The sequence below is a fragment of the Nylanderia fulva genome, unplaced genomic scaffold (genome assembly GCF_048542155.1).
Source record: "Nylanderia fulva isolate GAGA-0341 unplaced genomic scaffold, ASM4854215v1 Scaffold2, whole genome shotgun sequence".
Lineage (NCBI taxonomy): Eukaryota > Metazoa > Arthropoda > Insecta > Hymenoptera > Formicidae > Nylanderia > Nylanderia fulva.
Window position 1 is genome coordinate 7,812,608 of NW_028190263.1, and position 19,109 is coordinate 7,831,716.

At 38.5% G+C, this 19,109-nt stretch overlaps 1 protein-coding gene and 1 long non-coding RNA gene across 2 annotated transcripts in view; one reads left to right on the forward strand and one right to left on the reverse strand.

Moving 5' to 3' along the window:
• Window positions 1–19,109, reverse strand: part of LOC114937066 (uncharacterized) — a 201,750-nt gene that overhangs the window by 134,543 nt on the left and 48,098 nt on the right. The gene's annotated exons all lie outside the window — the stretch shown is intronic.
• LOC114937065 (neurotrimin) overlaps window positions 11,749–19,109 on the forward strand; it is a 126,450-nt gene continuing 119,089 nt past the window's right edge. The window contains exon 1 of the mRNA XM_029310413.2: window positions 11,749–11,971. Within this exon, the coding sequence (XP_029166246.2) occupies window positions 11,749–11,971 (223 nt within the window). The remainder of the gene's footprint in view (window positions 11,972–19,109) is intronic.

Here is a 19,109-nt window from a genome sequence, read left to right on the forward strand (position 1 = left end):
ATTAATAATGTTATACATTTCGATTTATAAATTTTTTTTCAACGTATATTTGTTTCTAATTCTTATTGCAATACTCTTAGATTTTCTCGTGTAAACGATCACGTAAAACAATCAGAGGCAAAGACACCCCGAAGCAAACTCAATCTGGAAAAATATTTTCTGCCGTGAAAAGCGATATTTCAATTAAATCCTTAATCAAATGGCAGCGTGGCAGTTTGCATCTTCAGTGACCATAAATCGCGTTAATGGAAAATGACTTTTCTTATTAGCAAGTTATTTGTACTGGCATAGAGTGCTGCAACAGTAATATTGCTTCTAAGCTTCCATCCGGTAAGAGTTTTGCGAGCAAAATCGATACGTGCTTTCCACGCGAGATATTTGAAGTAGACATTTCATTCCACGTATTTATGTACCGTAACATTTTTATTTCCTCAACATTTCTACAAAGCGATTCTCTATTTATTTCAACAAACTTTGGTAGCTATTTAATTTTAAGGCAAAGGAGATGAACTAAACTTGTCTGTAAGAGAGAGATATATCCAACTGCCATCTATGACAAGTGTTGCACGCGACATTTTATAATGTAAAATGGTGAATTTGGTAAAATTCTTTCATGTATAATGAACACCGTGACATTAGACGCGGTTGTGTAGCCGAGTACTTTCTCTCCGCTCTTCTGCATTTTACGGAGTTCCTACGTTAATGCGATAAGAGAGCAGTCTCAGTCGAGCCAGGCCATAACTTAAATTGCTCGCTTCTTCGTCGTAGCTAATGCGAAGCGATACTTAAAGCGGAACAATCGCGGCGCGCCAGTCAGCTTTATTCCCCATCCGTTTTGATCCGACAAAGCGTTCGTTATCTGCCTGAACGCATACAAGTTCTAATGAGATGAGAATTAGAATAATAATTTATAATCACATAATGGAATAGACAGGCCGTAGAACAGTAGACGTATAATATGTTGGGAATTAAAATCTCGCGTGTGCACCTCTATTTATCAAATAATAACCTATTTAGCTTAAGCGATCGTTATTGCGAATAGAGAGAGAGAGTTATATTAAACTGACAAATTCTCTATTTTACAAGAATTATATAAGTAGCCTAGTCTTCTAGTATAAAATATGTCAAATTTCAAAGGAACGTTCGGTACATCCAATTTTGATTCGACTTTGGAAACGTAATTAGGATGCTTCGAGTGACAGTAAAGCTGGATAAGTGGGGCAATTAGCGAAATACTTTGAATTTCGACATGACTTTCTGGATGTTGGCGACGAGAAGATGCTTGAAGAAGAGTGCAGTTGACTATCGTTATATCATTTTGCCTTCTCTAGAATCTGATCTTCGCGCATTGCGAGAAGATCCTCCCTTTACAACATCAAGGGTTTCGTTGTCGAAGTCGTCGAAAAAAGGCAGTAAACATCAGCAGTTATTGCATTTAGAATGAGAATATTTGTTCGATCGCTGATACTTGCCGGATGCGGAAAAATAAAAATTCTGTAATCGGTCCCCCGGGCATATCGCTAGGGAAACGCGTGCCAAGTCCGATGTATTTGAAATGAGGAGCGTCCTCGAGTATCGTTATACTGTTTTTGCTCCCTTGAATCCACGAGATGCAATTAGAGGTCTCGCTCGTAAGGGTAGCGTAACAGAAGGATGAGCTTGACTTTTGCCTGTCGTCGTTGTACCATGTTTTTCCAATTTTCTACGCGAAGGACTTGTCTTTTATATCGCATTGCATTATTCATGCCGGCCTACTGGCTACGTGTAGCGGTTTTCGGGCTAAATTCTTTTTGCCTTTCGATGCTTATCATAGTGCTCGGTGCATTAATACTGCATCCGTCCTGCGCATCGATTTATTCGATGTACCTTTTACTAGAAAGCAAAACTTTTGTTTTTTTCAGATCTCCGCACAGTCGAGAACTCCAGTTCTTCAATTCTGGTTAACGTAACGCGTATAGCATATTCGCGAATAAGTACCGTCGAAAAAATTTAAATGAATTGTGCGAAGAACAATTGAAGTTATATACATATAATACATAATTCGATAAAAATGAGAACGAAATTCACCAAAGAATAATAACAAAATGAAAATATCTTGAAAAAATATTAATCGAAAACATCATACCTGGAAAAATATGAAATACTTGATTTCATACAATTTCTGTAAATGAGGCAGAAAAAATGCCGTGCGCAGTTCTCTCTCGTATAAAATAAAATATTAACTTCATAAAACGCTGCCCATTATTCAATGTAAAATTTTCTCTGTAAAACGCGCACACGAGCCTCATCGTTAAATCGTGTTTTTTCTTTCTAATTTGTTAATAAGCCGTACGAACCGCAATGCAAACAATGATTTCGAGGAAGCCACGCGAATCATAATTTCACGTTACTTTCCCGTCCTATTTACGTAAGGTAGAAAATGCACTCCCGTAGAATTTAATCTAAGTTGAAAAATACCGCGTTCATATCATCGTCGTGCTTTTGTGCGCCGGATCCGCCGAATAAATGTATCAAGCGTTAATTAAACAAAAGTAAATTACGTACGCGCGTGTGACCTGTAGCGGCGGTAGATATTAATTATCCCGCGCGTTCGGATATGATGATATCTAATATCGTCCATAACGCGCAAACTGCAATAGACAGTCAGTGCGGATTGAATGACGGATAGTAAAGCGAACGGCGAGTGTACGTGACTCGGTTTCTCTCGCGGAATAAATGAGCTCGGCTGTACGAACTAAATCAACGCACCGATTCCCACAATCGTTGGAATATGTTCGCTGTATCTACTCTCTTCGCTTCGGTATATTACAGCTCGATTTCCTGAATTCCTATTATGACGTGCTTGGTTTTGTCGGTTATCCCGTTAGGCGAAAAGCGCACGAGAAATGGGAAAATCTACCGCAGAGACAAAATCCCGCCCCAGTTAATTCGCTGATAACGATCCGTTATCAATTCTGAACTTCTACGCGCGGCTAAAAATACATCCTGTCCATCTTTGAATCGGAAAGCTTATATATGCTTTCTAATGCACTTTGGGGAAGTTTGGGTTGGTTTGAGTTACTTTACTTCGCTTCGCAGCTCATTTTCACGTTGCTTATCGCGTTCCGGCGATCGTCGTAAGTTTACGGAAATGATAATTATAGCTGGATATATCATTATTCTCTGATTTCAATTTTGAAATTAAGATTTTTCATACAAACTTTATTTCGCGATATTATTGTGCCGACAGTAAGATTATAATATTAGCTGCTCGATGATTCGCACAAACACTTTTGCTTCTCTCAACAACATTTTAATTCCCCATATGACGTTCCACCGACGTGGATTACGTTTTTATTAAAGACTAATGAACGCACTTTTGTTACTTTAATAAGTTCTCGGAAAAGGATTTATCATGGCTGGATAGTAAAAAAGAGCGCGAAGAAGAGCGAGGAACATAAAAAAGCAAAAGCTAAATCTGCGATGTTGGATGATTGCTGACGAAAAATTAAAAATGAGTTTACGTTTTCTTTAAATGTAGATAGAATTTGAACCGACTAAAGTTTTTTTTTTCAACAATTATCGCATAATATTTATTCATAATCTTATTTATAAAATAACTTTTGCGACACATCTCGAAAGAGATGTCTTCTCTCTCGTCGAATAAAAATGTATCCACGGTGAGCGCCTGTTAAGATACTGATAACGCAGCAATTAAACGCTTCCGAGATTTTATTTTCGGCACGTAAACAATCAATCGAAGCACAAAGGAAACAATTAAATGATTAAATTCGTCGCCTCTTTTTTTCGCTTTGCCGAACAATGAAACTCCAACGCGCGCGTAGTGATGCATTATATTCATATCGTATTTTTGAATATGAATGAAAAAAAAAGAGAGAGAGAAAGAGAGAGAGGGAGAGTTTGTGTGCGTCTGTGTGTACACATGAGAGAGAAAGAGAGTGTGAGAGAATGTGTATATGTATGTGTCTATAACGGATGACGGCCAGAACCGGTTAAGCCGTAAATGAAATTCTTTTACCGGATTTTCAGTCTTTGATCGCCCTTTTGTTTATCGTTCGGGCTGAATGGCAGTTTGGATTTGGAAGGATAGATTACTCCGCGCCCGACGTTCCCATATCCGCGAGTGTATGTCAATTGTGCCACCTCTGTCGCTCAACTATTATCTATGAAGCCGTGAATTTTTATTTTTTTCCTTTTCTATTTTGCCAAATACGTAGTATCGATCGAGGCTCTGCCAGCTCCTAGTTCAAATGACGTCCAATCCCGGCCCAATCCCGCAGGACGGACGTCGATGCTGTGCATGCAAAGATCGTTACCCTAGCTAGGCACCGCACTGATGATTCATACGCAGAGTAAATCGTAAAACGAAGCTTTACCATTCGATAGCTTAACTGTGGAAAAAAAAACACAGATGAGAGGGGTTCGATGCAAAGCCGTACTTCCGAAAATGTATTTCAAGCTTTGGATCAGATATCGAAAGAGGAAGTCACACGCGGAAAATTGTTGTGTTTGTATATCAATTGTACGATATTACTAAATTTTAAAAAAATACTACAATTATTGTCTATATGGAATTCCGATGGTTCATGCAAATGTCATTAGTAAATATTGCGAAATTGCGTTATTATGTAGAACAGAATTAGCACGGACTTACATATGTCAATTGGCCATACTCGCGGTTTAACGCAGGAATTGTATATATATATATAATAATATATATATATATATATATATATATATATATATATATATATCCTTCCATTTACCGGTATATTTCATGTACAGGCATGTATCACGCGCCAGATGAAAATAACATAATTAGGAAGCTCCACTCTCGCTGATAATTCACACGTAGTAGCCAAAATATTCAAGGCCATAAATCGCTCGTAACTCGGCGCCCTATTCAATTTTCCACTACTCATATTTTCCTCCGTTCTCTCTCTCTCTCTCTCTTTCTGCGCGCGCTTTATCCTTTACATTTATCTACAGTTAAATTACAACGTGTCCACTGTTACTCTCACACGGATTGTATAATTCGGCCGAATAAATCTTAATACGCGCGTCCCGCAGTCACCATAGTCGCCTAGCTTCGTCTACCTTCCGCGGCCGCGATAATAGTTCTATTTCTCGGATCGCCATGCGTCATTCACGGATTTTACTTACCGAGATTAATGCTCGCTTTGTCGAATTTGTATACAGACAAGTAGGTATACATACGGGCGAACGCGCACGTGTGCGTTGTACAGGAGAAATCCACAGTCGCGTATAATTGTACCGGCATTGCTACCGGTATATATCGCTATATATATTCCGTTTCGCTCAGTGGCGCAGATCAATATTAACGATGATATCGGGTTTGCGAAACTGGGAGCTGCCGCGTGTATAGTAGCACGGCAAACAAAATGAAATAAACAAAACTGCGGCTAGGATCGCGCTGCCGCCGACGCCGCTGCGCAACGTTTGCGGTGGTGCTCGGATATGTCATGTAATTTTATGTGTTTGCGAGCGGCAATTCGCGTAAACATTTTCAGGACTCGCCCTCCCTTTCTCTCTCTATCTGTCGAGAACCGTACATATATTCTCGCGATCGGAAGATGATCGTCGCGAAATTGCGGGCGATCGTTTAACTCTCCCTTCGTCGAAGCGTTTCGCTTTTTCTTTCCATTCCTTATTTTCCCATTGGACCGAGTATCGATTTGGCGGAGGGGCGATAAAAATCTCTCCTCGAATTATATCGGACGGTAAAAAGCGAAGAGATTGAGCGGCCTTCCGCGTCTTTCCGCGGAATGATGCCGCGAAAGTAGAACGAAATAAAAAACGGACGAAGTTTGACATCGCTCTGGTGGCATTACCGGTGATTTGCTCGAGAGTATTTCACGCCTACAAAGGACAGGGACTGCGGGGGGTGGCAGGGAGAGTACATTGGAAGGGGGACACAGTGCATTTGACTTCCCTATCAGCGTCAAGTGCTCATAAGCGCTTAAATGACTTCTCGTTTGCGAAACACCACTGACAGCCATTCAGCCATATTTCTAAAACGAATTTCCTAGGTATATATGTATATATAGAGCGCACGCGGCGATCTGTTTTAAAACTCAGGTCGCAGCGCAGCGCGAAATTCAGTTGCGCTTTCGTCCCATTTCCGCTAAATGGAATCTCGAGTGCGCTCAGATGTTATTCGACGGAATTAATCCGCCTTCATCCACCGCGAGAGATGTATGTTGCGCTTTGAATCACTCCGGTCGAGGAAAAAGTATACGGATCAGTATCAGCCGCTTCGAGAGATGCGTATGAAAAACCACTTTTTTTTCCGCCGCGATTCGGTTAATAGAATGTTAACGAGAAAACCGAATTTCTGCTTTGAACCATTACTTATCTACCATTAATATCTACCTGCAAATAATCGATAAAGAGACGTCAGAATTTTTGACAGAGAGTGACGAAAATAAAAAAAAAAATACACGAAAATCTGCTGTGCAGAAAATTTGCGCATACTATAATTAAATCCTATATATGTGTCTTATCCGAGGACTCGCGTATCAACTGTATTATATATCCGTGCGGTATTAAACTTCCTCGCTCACTATTAATTAGCTATTTGATCCGCCCGCATGCAACGTAGTCGACGTCTTGCTCAACATTAACGATACGCTCGTACGGGTAATTGTTATCCGTCACGTGATTAGTCACGCGATCTATATATAATATATATATATACAAAAAGAGAGATCTAGAATTGGCGAATGGTTTTGATATCCAATGATTTCCGGAAGGATATCCCTCGGTAAAAAAGGCAATCACGGACGAGAGGACAATGCGCGAAGACGTACAATGCCATACGCCTGCGATATTGCTGCTCGCATCCGTCCTTTATTTCTCTACGTCATGACGGAGAAAAGGAGCGCATCGGGTGCACAGCAGCTTCGCGCGTAATTCAACGTTGCCGCAGCAAAATTTCCTAGAGGAGGAATATAGCGCACGCATGTCGAGACGAATCAGCCGTACGTGCGCGCAACCATGTTGTAGTTCATGCATATCACACGCACGGCTAGGGTGAATGGGATGGTTGTATCTGAGGGCGTATGGTGTCGTAGGTCGGGTCACGGCACCACAAAGGCACCGGGGGTTGTCGGGCTAAAACAGGAGAGAGAGAGAGAGAGAGAGAGGAGTAACCGACGTCGAAACTGGAAACGTCGAAGCAGGGATGAGGAAGCGCGATAGTCTCGCCGTGCATAGGCGGTGCTCCTGGTTGAAAGCATCGTCCTCGCATTCCTTGGTAACCTTGTTATGTCAGCCACTTAACTTAACCACCAGATCGCGTATATATATATATCGAGAGATAGAGATAGAGACGGATAGATATAGGTGGATGGAACTAGAGGGAGAGATGTGCATATAGCCTGAATCACGCAGCTTCCACTTTGGTTTCAACATATGTGTCGTCTCAAGGCACTTTTCGAGTAAATGCACATCCGATGATGCGTGCAAAACGGCTTAGGCTAATTGTTTCGAGCAATTTTTCCTACACTTTGACAGTTCTCTTTTGGAATTTTATTATGTCGCTCTAACATAATATTAAGTGTATTTTTCATCAGACAGAAAAGCTAAATGAATAATCACACGCTTTCCATAACATTATTCTTACAGCATAAAGCAACAATATTCCACGAAACAATTTTTTATTCTCAAAGAAAATTATCTCGGAAAAGCGCATGTGAGGGGTAAATATTAAAAGGCTAAAGTCACGAGCGCCAGGAAATTATGCACCCTCTGTGTCTGACGCGAATTTCAAATTCTTATCAACATATTATTCGGGGAAATCGCAAATTTCGGATATTACGATGACCGAGCTCCGGGCGCGAGTGCGAGAGCGCAAATTTATTCATAATAATCTTCGACTCGGGGTGAGTTTAGCGTGCGAAATTCGCTCGCGTATTCGGCAACGTGAGTCACGATCCCGTTTGCGTTTCCCGCAGGCACATCCGGAAGAGTACAACCCTGGCAAAAATATACAGCCGATTTCCTCGAGACGCCGTTACTCTGTCGAAGATGGGAGATTCGTGGGGTAAGACCTTTCTCTCTCTCTCCTTTTTGCCGCTTATGACCCTTCGGCAAATAATTCGATTCTCCATGGATTGCATCAGCATAATTATGAGCCACTTCATAGTTGAGTAACGTTCTCAGGCGGCAATTAGCTGTTGTTGACAAACGCAATTTGCGACATGTAACTTTATGGGATAGGCGGAAGCGGACGTCATATAGCAAAGTCATTGATGTTGCCGAGCACATCGACGACCCGTGTGTCGCTGCTTCCGGAATGGTCGCGTCTTCCGCTCCCGCATAGTCTCTTCGACACAAGGCTGCGTGTCGACAAAGTGTTTCGGAGTCTACCGGCGGGAAATGAGGACGACGATGACCTGTTTGTCTCCATAAACATCTTCCACGTTGCTCTCATTACGTTAGTTTTAGAAATAATTATACGCGAACTGTATATAATATTAAATGGGATATTCGCAGGCAGAAAGATGCAATAATAAACAATTAATATTCAAGTAATTAAATTCAACTTAATTGTATTTCTCTCTCAAACAATCTCGATAGATTACGTTTTATAATCAAATTTGTAAAATATGAATCAACAATAAATTTGAACTTTGATTGTCAATAAATATATTTAAACATTTTGCTGGAAAATTAATTATATATATATATATATATATAATGAATTTTACGTTTGCCATAGTTTTTTGTTCGAAAATGAGTGAAAAAAAAGTGTTCTCGCGCGACAAGTACTTGTCGACAATTAATAATTGAATCGAATCTCTCTCGTTCGAATAAGATGCAAATTCAGATACCGTTAATAGTAATATGGAAAGTTGCTCGGTTCCTTCTTTGCGTCTGTATTACTTGGCCAATAACCTCGCTCTGGCGATATGCCACTAACTACCCAATGGAGATTTCGCGTCTTTATAGGTAAGTCCGGTTGGTGTGATTTACGCGTGTACTTGCTCAACTCGAAAGTTTGGGGAGCGTATAGCTTCCGACGCTTATTATTAAGATTGAACAGATCAGGATTACGCGCTTCAATCTCGCGCGTCTGGAAAATATATCTCACGCGACGGTGCATCGCACGCTACGTCGGGCTTCGTCCGAGGACCTCGAATGGACCGTCCTCGGAGTGAACTCGCATGGACATTGCACGAAACGAGAGCTGAAATATACCACCATCGCTGGCAGACGATATTCGACCGGCATGGCGTGGCAGGAGTGTGCGAGTACGTGAGGACGGACAGCGAGACAGCGTGGAAAAGCGTTGGTGGCAGCATAGCAGGAGGTAAAGGGAGAGACCAGCATCCCGTCGTAGCCTCGCACACAGGAGTTGGAGGCTACAATGGCAGTGCGTCTTCCGGCGCCCTGGAGTCTCCCGACACGCCTTCCAGCGCGAACGCCGCAAGAACTCGCTTATCTAGTGCACGGCGTTCTTCCATACGCCGCGATATTGCAATCCGCACCTCCCGACGAACATTATTCACTTTGCGCGCGAGTCCGTACACGCGGAAGCGACTATTACGAGGCTGTTTACGCGTTATTTTGCCTAACCGTCGTGTACCGAATCATGATTGTATGATCTCTCTCTCTCGCTCTCTCGCGAGATTCTATGATATGTTATACATTTATCGTATGGAAAGCGAATAATACATCTGTTATTAGAACGTATCGAATTTTCGATAATGCGATAATATGTATTTCGCCGCGCCGCATTATGCTCGACGAAATATTTACGAACAACTGCTCTATTGAGAATCAATGTTAACGATCTAATCCTTGATTTCAACAGTTATATAATACGTATTACAGTTTCAACGAACAATCCACCGTTCGATGAATTATGGCTAGTATAATTACACACATTAACGTCATTCGAATGTCGACAAAGTGAAAATGGAGCTCGTGGTGTGTTTTACGATGCATTATATCATTGCGAGTTAGCGTGTATATAGTACATATGACGGATCGGACAAAATGTATTAAACAAAACTCGAAACGTAAAAATGATAAAAATATGTGTCTTGGAAAGAAAACTCGGAAATGCACGCAGAGATTCAAGTATACGATATTATATTTTCCTAAATATATTCTGCGTAATTTATATTCGTTATCGCGCATACATCAATCAAGTTCAGAGCAATTAATTATATCGCCATTGTGTTTTATGGAATAAGTAATTAAGGGTAGACTCGACAATCTTCCGTCCATCATATGTCAATGAAAATCATATTTCCTTTGCGGGTTTATTAATCCGGCAAAACCTATTAAACTATTCCCGATATAGCTAATCGATATTTCAATCGCGATCAATTATCTTTATCGTTTATTCTATGTAAAAGCGAGAGAGAGAGGGAGAAATGGATTGACTGAATATGTATGAACTTCCAAATTGTGCTTATGTAACAGCCAAACTAATATCTGCAGGTAATAGATGAAAGTTATATATATATATATATATATATATATATATATATACATACAATATTTTATGTATATGATATTCCCATGAGATACATCTTTCATCTATCTATACTTAATATGCCATAAATGTATACTGCATATTTTCAAAATATATATGTTGGAAAATTTTGTTTATCAAACAGTTATTTACAACATCAAATTTAAATCGCGTTTGTTTTATTTTCAACAATTTATCAATTTTGTCGAAAATATAATAAATAAATGCACATATTGCTTCTATAGGTAATTGTTTGTTTTTTATAAGCACTTATCAAATCGCTCTCTTTCTCTCTCGTTCTCTCTTTCTTCGTGGTAAGTAGTGGTATTTTAAACTTTGAATAGATGAAAAGAGATCAATTCTTAATTGAAAGTAAATTATAGTTTGCAGTTTGAGATATTGTTTGATTTGAGATGGTTCGAAATTAATTTCTCGGACGATAGAAAGATTCCTCTCCAGATTGCCGATCATATCTGGTCATTAATATCGTGAAACTTATGTAAACTCGTATCTATAATGTATCAATCTCTCCGCTAATGTTTTTTTTTCTTTTATTTTCATTGAAATAAAAAACATAACGTAAGTACAGCAAGATATTTTTAGCGAAAATACATGTAAATGAATTTCCTTTATTTCAAATAATATTAAGAGCAACGAGGATAGAGCATTGTGGATAGAAAGATAATATTACTCGTGTAATTTTAACTTAATTTCCAACAACTTGGATTCATCTGGTAAATCCAATTTATGTTTCCCGTACAAAATTATTCCCCCCGTGTGCGTATTTTTGTCTTTTTCGTCGAAATCCAGTGTACAGTGGCGTTAGAGTTTTAATAAATTCTTTTATAAGTCACACAGAGCGCAATTCAATTTATCGCCGTTCGCGAACCCTCTCCGAATCCAGCGGGCACAAATTACGATCGCGACATAGCCATAAATCGAGAGCCCAAGCCAGTCGACGACCTTCGGCATCGACGAAGTCATATTATTCCCGCATTCATCTCTTCCGTCCTCAGGGCTCATGCCAAAAGACATACCCCGAAGTACCTCTCGGGATGAGCGTGCCACAGGTTGTGTGATGCGACCCCGAAAGCGCAAACGGCCGCGACGCGTACGGCGGTGGGATAATTAATCGTCACCTATTGATAAGAGATAAGTGAGCGGGATTAAGACGGAGGCCCGAAGCGGGAGAAGGATGGGACTCGAGAGTCGCGTCTGCGCGTGGCGGGAAAAGAGAGGGGATGATACGGGGGCTAGAGAAACACGCTCTCTCGCGGGGTACGACCCTCAGTCGGGATGCCGGTCGCGCACCCTCTCGTCCATCCGGTACCGCGATGATCGGTGAGCGACGTGTACAACGTGTCCCGGGAACCGCGCGAGGCCGACTACGGCTGTTGACTGCCGCCGCGCTGCTGTCCATATTCGCGGGAAGTGCATGGACCGACAACCCCGTCATAGCATCCGGTGAGTGGAGAACCACGCGCGTCCCTAGATGGATCCGCGACAATTTTATTATTATCGCGGTCCGTTTGTTTCGACGCTTATTCAAGACGTTTATTTCAGCTCAACCGCGCGTTTCATCATCTATCGATCGATTGATTCGCGCAAAACGTGTTGATTATCATCTCTTTCAATTATATTATGTATATGTATATATGTATAATATATATATTGAAACTTCTCCCTCATCCAAACTGGAGAAGTTTCGTCCCGGGTTCGCGAGTGTTAAATTCACCGCCGCGGCGCTAATTGAATCCCGGTACGAACTGCGACCGTCCCCACCGAGGAGGAATTTTGTTACCCACACGCGCACCCCTGTTTCGCCTGTGCGGGAAGTTTAACGAGTTTCGGTGCCGTCGTCGCCGCCGTCACCGCCGTCGCCGCGACGGTCGGACCACGCGAGGGTTGTTCCTTTCTCTTTCTCTCTCTCTCCCCCTCTATATATATATATATATATATATGTACATCTCTCTGCCTCTTGTTTCCGCGTAAGATACACACAGCCAGATTAGTGCTGGTATTCCACGTAGCGCGGATTTGTGGTGCGTGCCTCTTACCTGCGAATGTGACCGTCGCGAGAGAGAGAGAGAGAGTTGGTTGGACTCGCGTGAGAGAGAATAATTCCAAGCGTATATGCAATAGTTTCCGAGGCTCGACGCGAAATGAAGTCGTCGAGGATAACTGGGAAGTATACGCGAGATATGAACTAGTTTGCTCCCGTGCCTCTTGCTCATTAGTCTGAGCTTTAGAAGAGAATCTTTCTCTTTATTTCTCTATATAGGTATATTTATTCACCCTATTATATTTCGTCTTTTGAATCAATCCTGCCGGATATTTTGTATTCGTATACTTTTATATTTTTCTCATGGAAAAATTGATATCTCGAAAAAATACATGTAATTTACATTTACACTACACGATTATGTATTTTTGCAATTTTCTTGTTGAAGATATCTAACGAGAATCTTCCCAATCTTTTTTACAGAAAAAAAGAAAGAAAAAACTACGCTAAGAATAATTGTGCTGCACAAATGCATAACAAGATAACGAGCTTCGACTAAATTCTCACAGGCGTTGTTTTGCGATATCATAAAAAGAAATCGCAATATAATTTTAGATAATTTATTTTGTAACAAATTATATCGATAATAATGAGCTACTCTAGGGGAAGATGCAATCTTACAATTTTCTAATTAATCTTCTGATATGCGCCGAGATGTTGCTGTTACTGCAATATCGTCGTTCCACTTACAAAGAAATGTGTCTCTATTCATCGCGCGTTATACTGCAATATTGCATGTCTCAGGTAAATTTATGATTGATATTGTTTATTATATCTGCAAATATGTGATATGTACATCGATAAAAATTTCCATTTTTTTCTTCTTTTTTTAAATTCTTTAATTATTCGCGCGCTACATTTCATTATTATATATAATTATAGAAATTCATTGATAACACATTATCTCAGTATGATTTCGTACACATGTTAGCAAAATATTGTTCTACTCAATCAAACTGTTTTTATTTGACCAAGTTTGTTTGTTCTTGCAAGCAACAAACAATTAATTATATCATGATGCTATATCAAATGAAACTAGGGTTTCGTGTTTCCAACTGCATTCGAGCTTCGACGATTTCGTCGAAATTACGTGATATGTCATAATTAGGTTGTATCCTATATGTAGAGGAATATGAAGCCCTTGAGCTGATTGCTGTATTGATACAAGATCGTACTATATGAGCCGATTTAGTGTTTTCGATACACCATTTGAATAACAGCGAACTTAATGAATTTTCATGCTAAATATTTGAAAACTTTCGTATTGATGTTTTTATTTAAACAAGCTCAAAAACATGTTTTTTTTTCGCTTAAAACATATTTTTATGCGTTTGCATAAAAACGTTTCATAATTTAAGTTTTCCATCTAAATATACTTTTGCAATTTGTGCTACTACCGATATCATGTAATATATATTTTTATGAGCAAATATATATGAATAATTTTTTTATATGAGACAAAATGAGTAAACTTTCTTATATTTTTTATGTTTATCGTTTGTATTTTATGCAACATAACGCACGTATGGCGTATAAATACCGATGCAAGGCAAAGGAAAAAAGTTTAATGCAAAAATATATGTTCATATCAGAGAAATATTTATGCATTTCTAACTCTGTCAAACGCGATTCGTGCATCAATGATTTCGAATGATTACGCGAAACAACCCGATATAATTTAATTTCGTAGATGTGAGATGAATATGAAATTCCTGAGGTAACAGTCTTCTCTTCCGACTAATTTCCTTCATACATTCTATGCATTGTTCGAATATTATACAAAATATACGATTATCGTCTTACTAAATGGTGTCTTCTGTATGAAAAAATTTCAAATTAAATGTGTTAAAAAAAAAAAAAAAAGAAAATCACATGTTTTGATTAGGCTCAGTTATACTTGAATATTTAAACATATACAAAGCCACTCGGCGAATATTAATGTTTCTCGTGATTTAAATTATGAACGCGAACGCGTGTTATACAATGCACGACAGATTTTTAAAAAAAGAAATTACGAAGTTGTAACTACTATTGATCTATAGGAAGTTCTCTTGTTTCGTGCTAACAATCGTCTATATCACGTTTTATACAGGTCAAAGAGAATTGTTGCCTGGCGTGAAGTACGATTTTTGTTTTTTGGGTCACTTACTATAAAAAAACCGGTATCAGTTTTCAGTATATTTTTGTTAATATAAATTTCAATGTGCGTAATTTTTCACTTTATTGAAATTAATTTCGAACGTTTTATAATTAAGTCAAGCTACTAATATAATTAGTAACATTTGGACGCACGCGGTTTAATTGAAAATATTAACGCGCAGTTGTTTAATGTACATATGCTATCACATAACCTTTGATAATAATCTTTTTTTATCTATGCGGTACTTTATACAAAAATATAATTCGAGATGACAGTATTATATAAAATTGCAGTATAATATTGCTATTGCAGTTATTGCTTATCATTATTGACTTTACAGTGTAGAAACTGAACTACAGTGTAGAACTGAATTCTTTTTCTCTATTAGATATGATAAAAGGCAATTTAACTATAAAATAAAATTTAATTTGAACAAATTAAAAACGTCTTTCCTCTTTTTATATCTGAGCTGTAAAAAATGTTGAAACTGTCCCGTCCATATTATGAAAATGGGTCACTGAATTTGATAGCTGAATACCACCAGCCTCGTCGGGACATTTAAAAAGTTTTAGTTTTACAGAGACGCCGCTATACTTTTTAATAGGATTTACAAACTGGGTTAAAATCAACTTCGCGCTTTATTCATTTTCTCAAAGCTGTCTTGATAAACCATCAATGCGAGTAAGATTTTATCTCTTTGATAAACATTAATCAACGTGAATGTCAAAGCATTTCGTAATTAAACGAGCATATTCTATTTGTCAGTTTCAAAGATTTTCACGATTAAACATACGATTATGATTGTCTTTCCACGTGCGATATCTTGATATCCAAGTCATCGACTGCGCAAGTCAAACTTTTATTTAGATCCAAAAAATCGAAAGCATCTTTATGAAGTATACGTTTCTCAATGCAAATTTTCGGCTGCTATAATTTATCGGCCAAACTCGGTTGACGTTTTACATCAAATCATCAAGGTGCACGCAACCATGCATCTGGCTCGCTGTCTTAGTACTTTCACGTGGACCTAATAAAAAAAATTTGCATCTTGAGATATGTTCGGGGAAAAGGATGCATGGAACACTAGTTATGACAGCACTAGGTCAGTCATAAGAGTAGAGACCCACTCAGTGATAGTGGCGAATGTAAATGGAAATAAGCTCGAAGAAGGATACTGAACCTCACAATGAGACGATAATCTAAATAGCAAATTTTCGTGATAGGGTTTGTACTGTTCTGTCGCTGGTAAAAAAAAAAGTATTGATTTATTTCCGTAATGTATGTAAACCGCACGCGAGTTGTTCCGCGTATCTCACTCGCGAATGCGAAAGAATAAATTATGCCGACGAAAAGTTAACGTTCAGTTTCTCTATTAGTCATGATTGATGATATCTAATTTCCAACTGAAAAGTGATTTTAACATTTCACGTTATAAGAAGTGGAGCTGAAGAAATGGGGCCGAAGAAATTGAGCAGATAAATTCATTTAGAGAAAGAGCAAAAGGAGTAAAGTCCCGGACGCACACATTTTCAAAGTGAGATAGCAGATGTAGAAATCTCCGCCGTGGAGATCTCCGCTTCTCGCGCGTTAGTAGATTTAAGCATCTTCAAGTGTAAATCTTAGGGTATGGAAGAAAAGACAGGAGAGGAGTAAATGCGCGGCTCCTGTCGATTTATCTTCAGTAAGAAGGGAATGCTCTCAAAGTAAATGCCGGCTGTAAATCAGCTCGCGTTTTCTTTGGCCACGTGCAACAAAAGCATGCGTGTGATGTATGCATGGACTGTATATAACTTGCACCCAGTAACGTAGAAACTAGGAGGGGGCAGCCGGGTAACGAGGGTATGCACTCAACGCGAAACATCCACTAAATTTCTTAAAGCTACGTCGTGACGTAATTCTCTGCCGAGCTGTCAGCTTCTCTCGATTCAAATAAATCGAACTTATTTACGTAGCGTCTAGGTCGTGCTTATTTGCGCAAATATCGTACTGCTGAAGTACGGAGCTTCGCGAAATTGATTTTCCGTCTGATCGATGCGAGAGATATTCAGATCTGGTTTGAATTTCGCGAAGCAGACATATCTATTACAAGATGAATCTGACACTGCAACATTTCGCGACGACAGAATTAACAATATGTTTCCGATTAAAATCTGTTATCTGTCAAAGATTACTTCTGTCATTAAGCTATGGCTGTTATATAAATAAGCAGGTAAAGTAAGCCATGGCGATAGTGGCAAAAAAGTATTATTCTTCTCGATTTTTATACGAAAAGTATGAAACGAAAAAATAAAATTGTTTACTATGTTCCATTCTTTGCGCGTACGCGCAAGTATTGGATTTTTGTTCGATAAAAATACATACAGTTTCCTATGCTAATCCAAGTGCTACTCTCTGTTACCCCATGCTAATCATTGCCGTCATCTAAATGCAAACAACGGCACCATTTCCGTACTATAAAGTAGAAGGATGTAACAGATTAACCAAGTATACATTAGATATACATATATATGTATTCGTTTTCGAAATAGTGTCTATGTTTGACGAGAAAAATATCGTAATAATTTCGTTAAATATATGTATAATTTACAATTTTAGTAGGTGGCAAAACTCGCCGTCCAAGTCCTGAGACTTGAATCAAGTCTATATGGAACGTGGATTTAGAGTTAATTTAACTTTTACTTATTTAACTTTTATAGAGGGATGTAATATATTTATGGATCCCTACGGTATACACTAGACTTTTCTGTAAGAAACATCTATTCGAGCGTAAAAGTTGCACGACATACTTCTTAAATTGCACCGCGTGCCGAAACAACAACTTTATCACAACCTATTTCTTTTCAATTAAAACGTTCAATCAAGGATTCGTACGATTGTCCTCTAATCTTTGCAAACTTTCATATTTCCTTAATATATCGATTGTACTCAATCGTCATGCGCTTTTTTGCAATTTTATGTTCATTTATCAGTACTCTCATACGGCGCATAAGAAGGCTTTCAAAGACAAATTTTAGATTAGATGACAATAACATATTCTGTCTCATCGATATAAAGTACCGTAAAAAAATTGATACATTACAAAAGATGATGTATGATGCTGTCGATTTTATCTGCGTGACACGGACAAATTTGTAAGAAATGAAATTCAAATTTCGTGAATTGTCTACCCGCAATTATCGTTCAATGCGAAGTATTAAGAAGGCACAATGGATTAACGAAATGGTGATTGACGGTGCGGCATGACGGAAAGAGAAAAGTCGCGAAATTGCGAACAGTCGAATCAAGTTGATGCGCCGGCCCATTCTCTATGCAAGCTTTCGGTACTATGCACCGTTGAACAGCAAATGGGTTTGCGCCACGCGAAGAGTAACTGCCAGCTAAATAATTTCGTTGTCATCAGTTTAATATTATCGTACCTCATGGTCGCGCAGATGCTTTTGTTGGTGGAATATATTAAAGTCTAATCTCTTATACTACTGGCCGCGAGAGTTATGCAGCTAGTATAAATTATATCAACTCGTTATGTAAGACTTTTTTTAAACAGCGATAATCCAAACAATATTATGAATACAATTATTCACATTTGCTATTTCACGCGCAGAAAAGCATTATTTTATCATAATATGATATTAATGAGTGAGATTTATTCAGATACAGTGATTATTTCCAGTGAAATCTCTCGTCGAAAATGCAATTACTGCATTTTTTATTTTCTAGTTAGTCCAAATTCTTCTTATATGATATCTTTTACTATAATATGATATGATTTTTAATGTCAAAAAATACTTTGGACTAGTAACAAAATTTTTTTCTCGTAATTAGAGATTTATCTTTCAACGAATAGAAAATAATTATGAAACGTAGACCTGTTATTTCGTGGACCCATGTTTCGGTGGATTTCGTCGGACATGTATCCCGCTGATCTTTCATCGTGTGAAAAGAACAGACGTAATTTTGGAAATACGTCGGAGGGAAGTGAATGGAAGAGGAAGTAGTAGAGGAAGATTAATTACGTGCGAAACTATGATGAAATATCCTGTATCATTTTCTAAATATTTCATTTACAACGATAAATATCAGAAATTATTTATACGTTATTATTTTAACGTTAAAATACTATTCCGAAATTTAGCGTGAAAATAGAAACTTAATATTACAAGATTTAAACAAATATTACAAGAGTTAAACAAAATTGTGTTTTCTAAAGCATAATGCGTAGCATGTTTTTTAAAGACAAATATACTAATGTAACTATATGTGTATGTATATAGAAAGTATATGAATCGCAAATATAATACATTTTTTAAATGAAAACTCTCGAGAAAAAAATCACGTTTCTCATGGATCAATAATACATGGTGAGAGAAAATTTTGAACTACGCGAAATACAACAGTACATC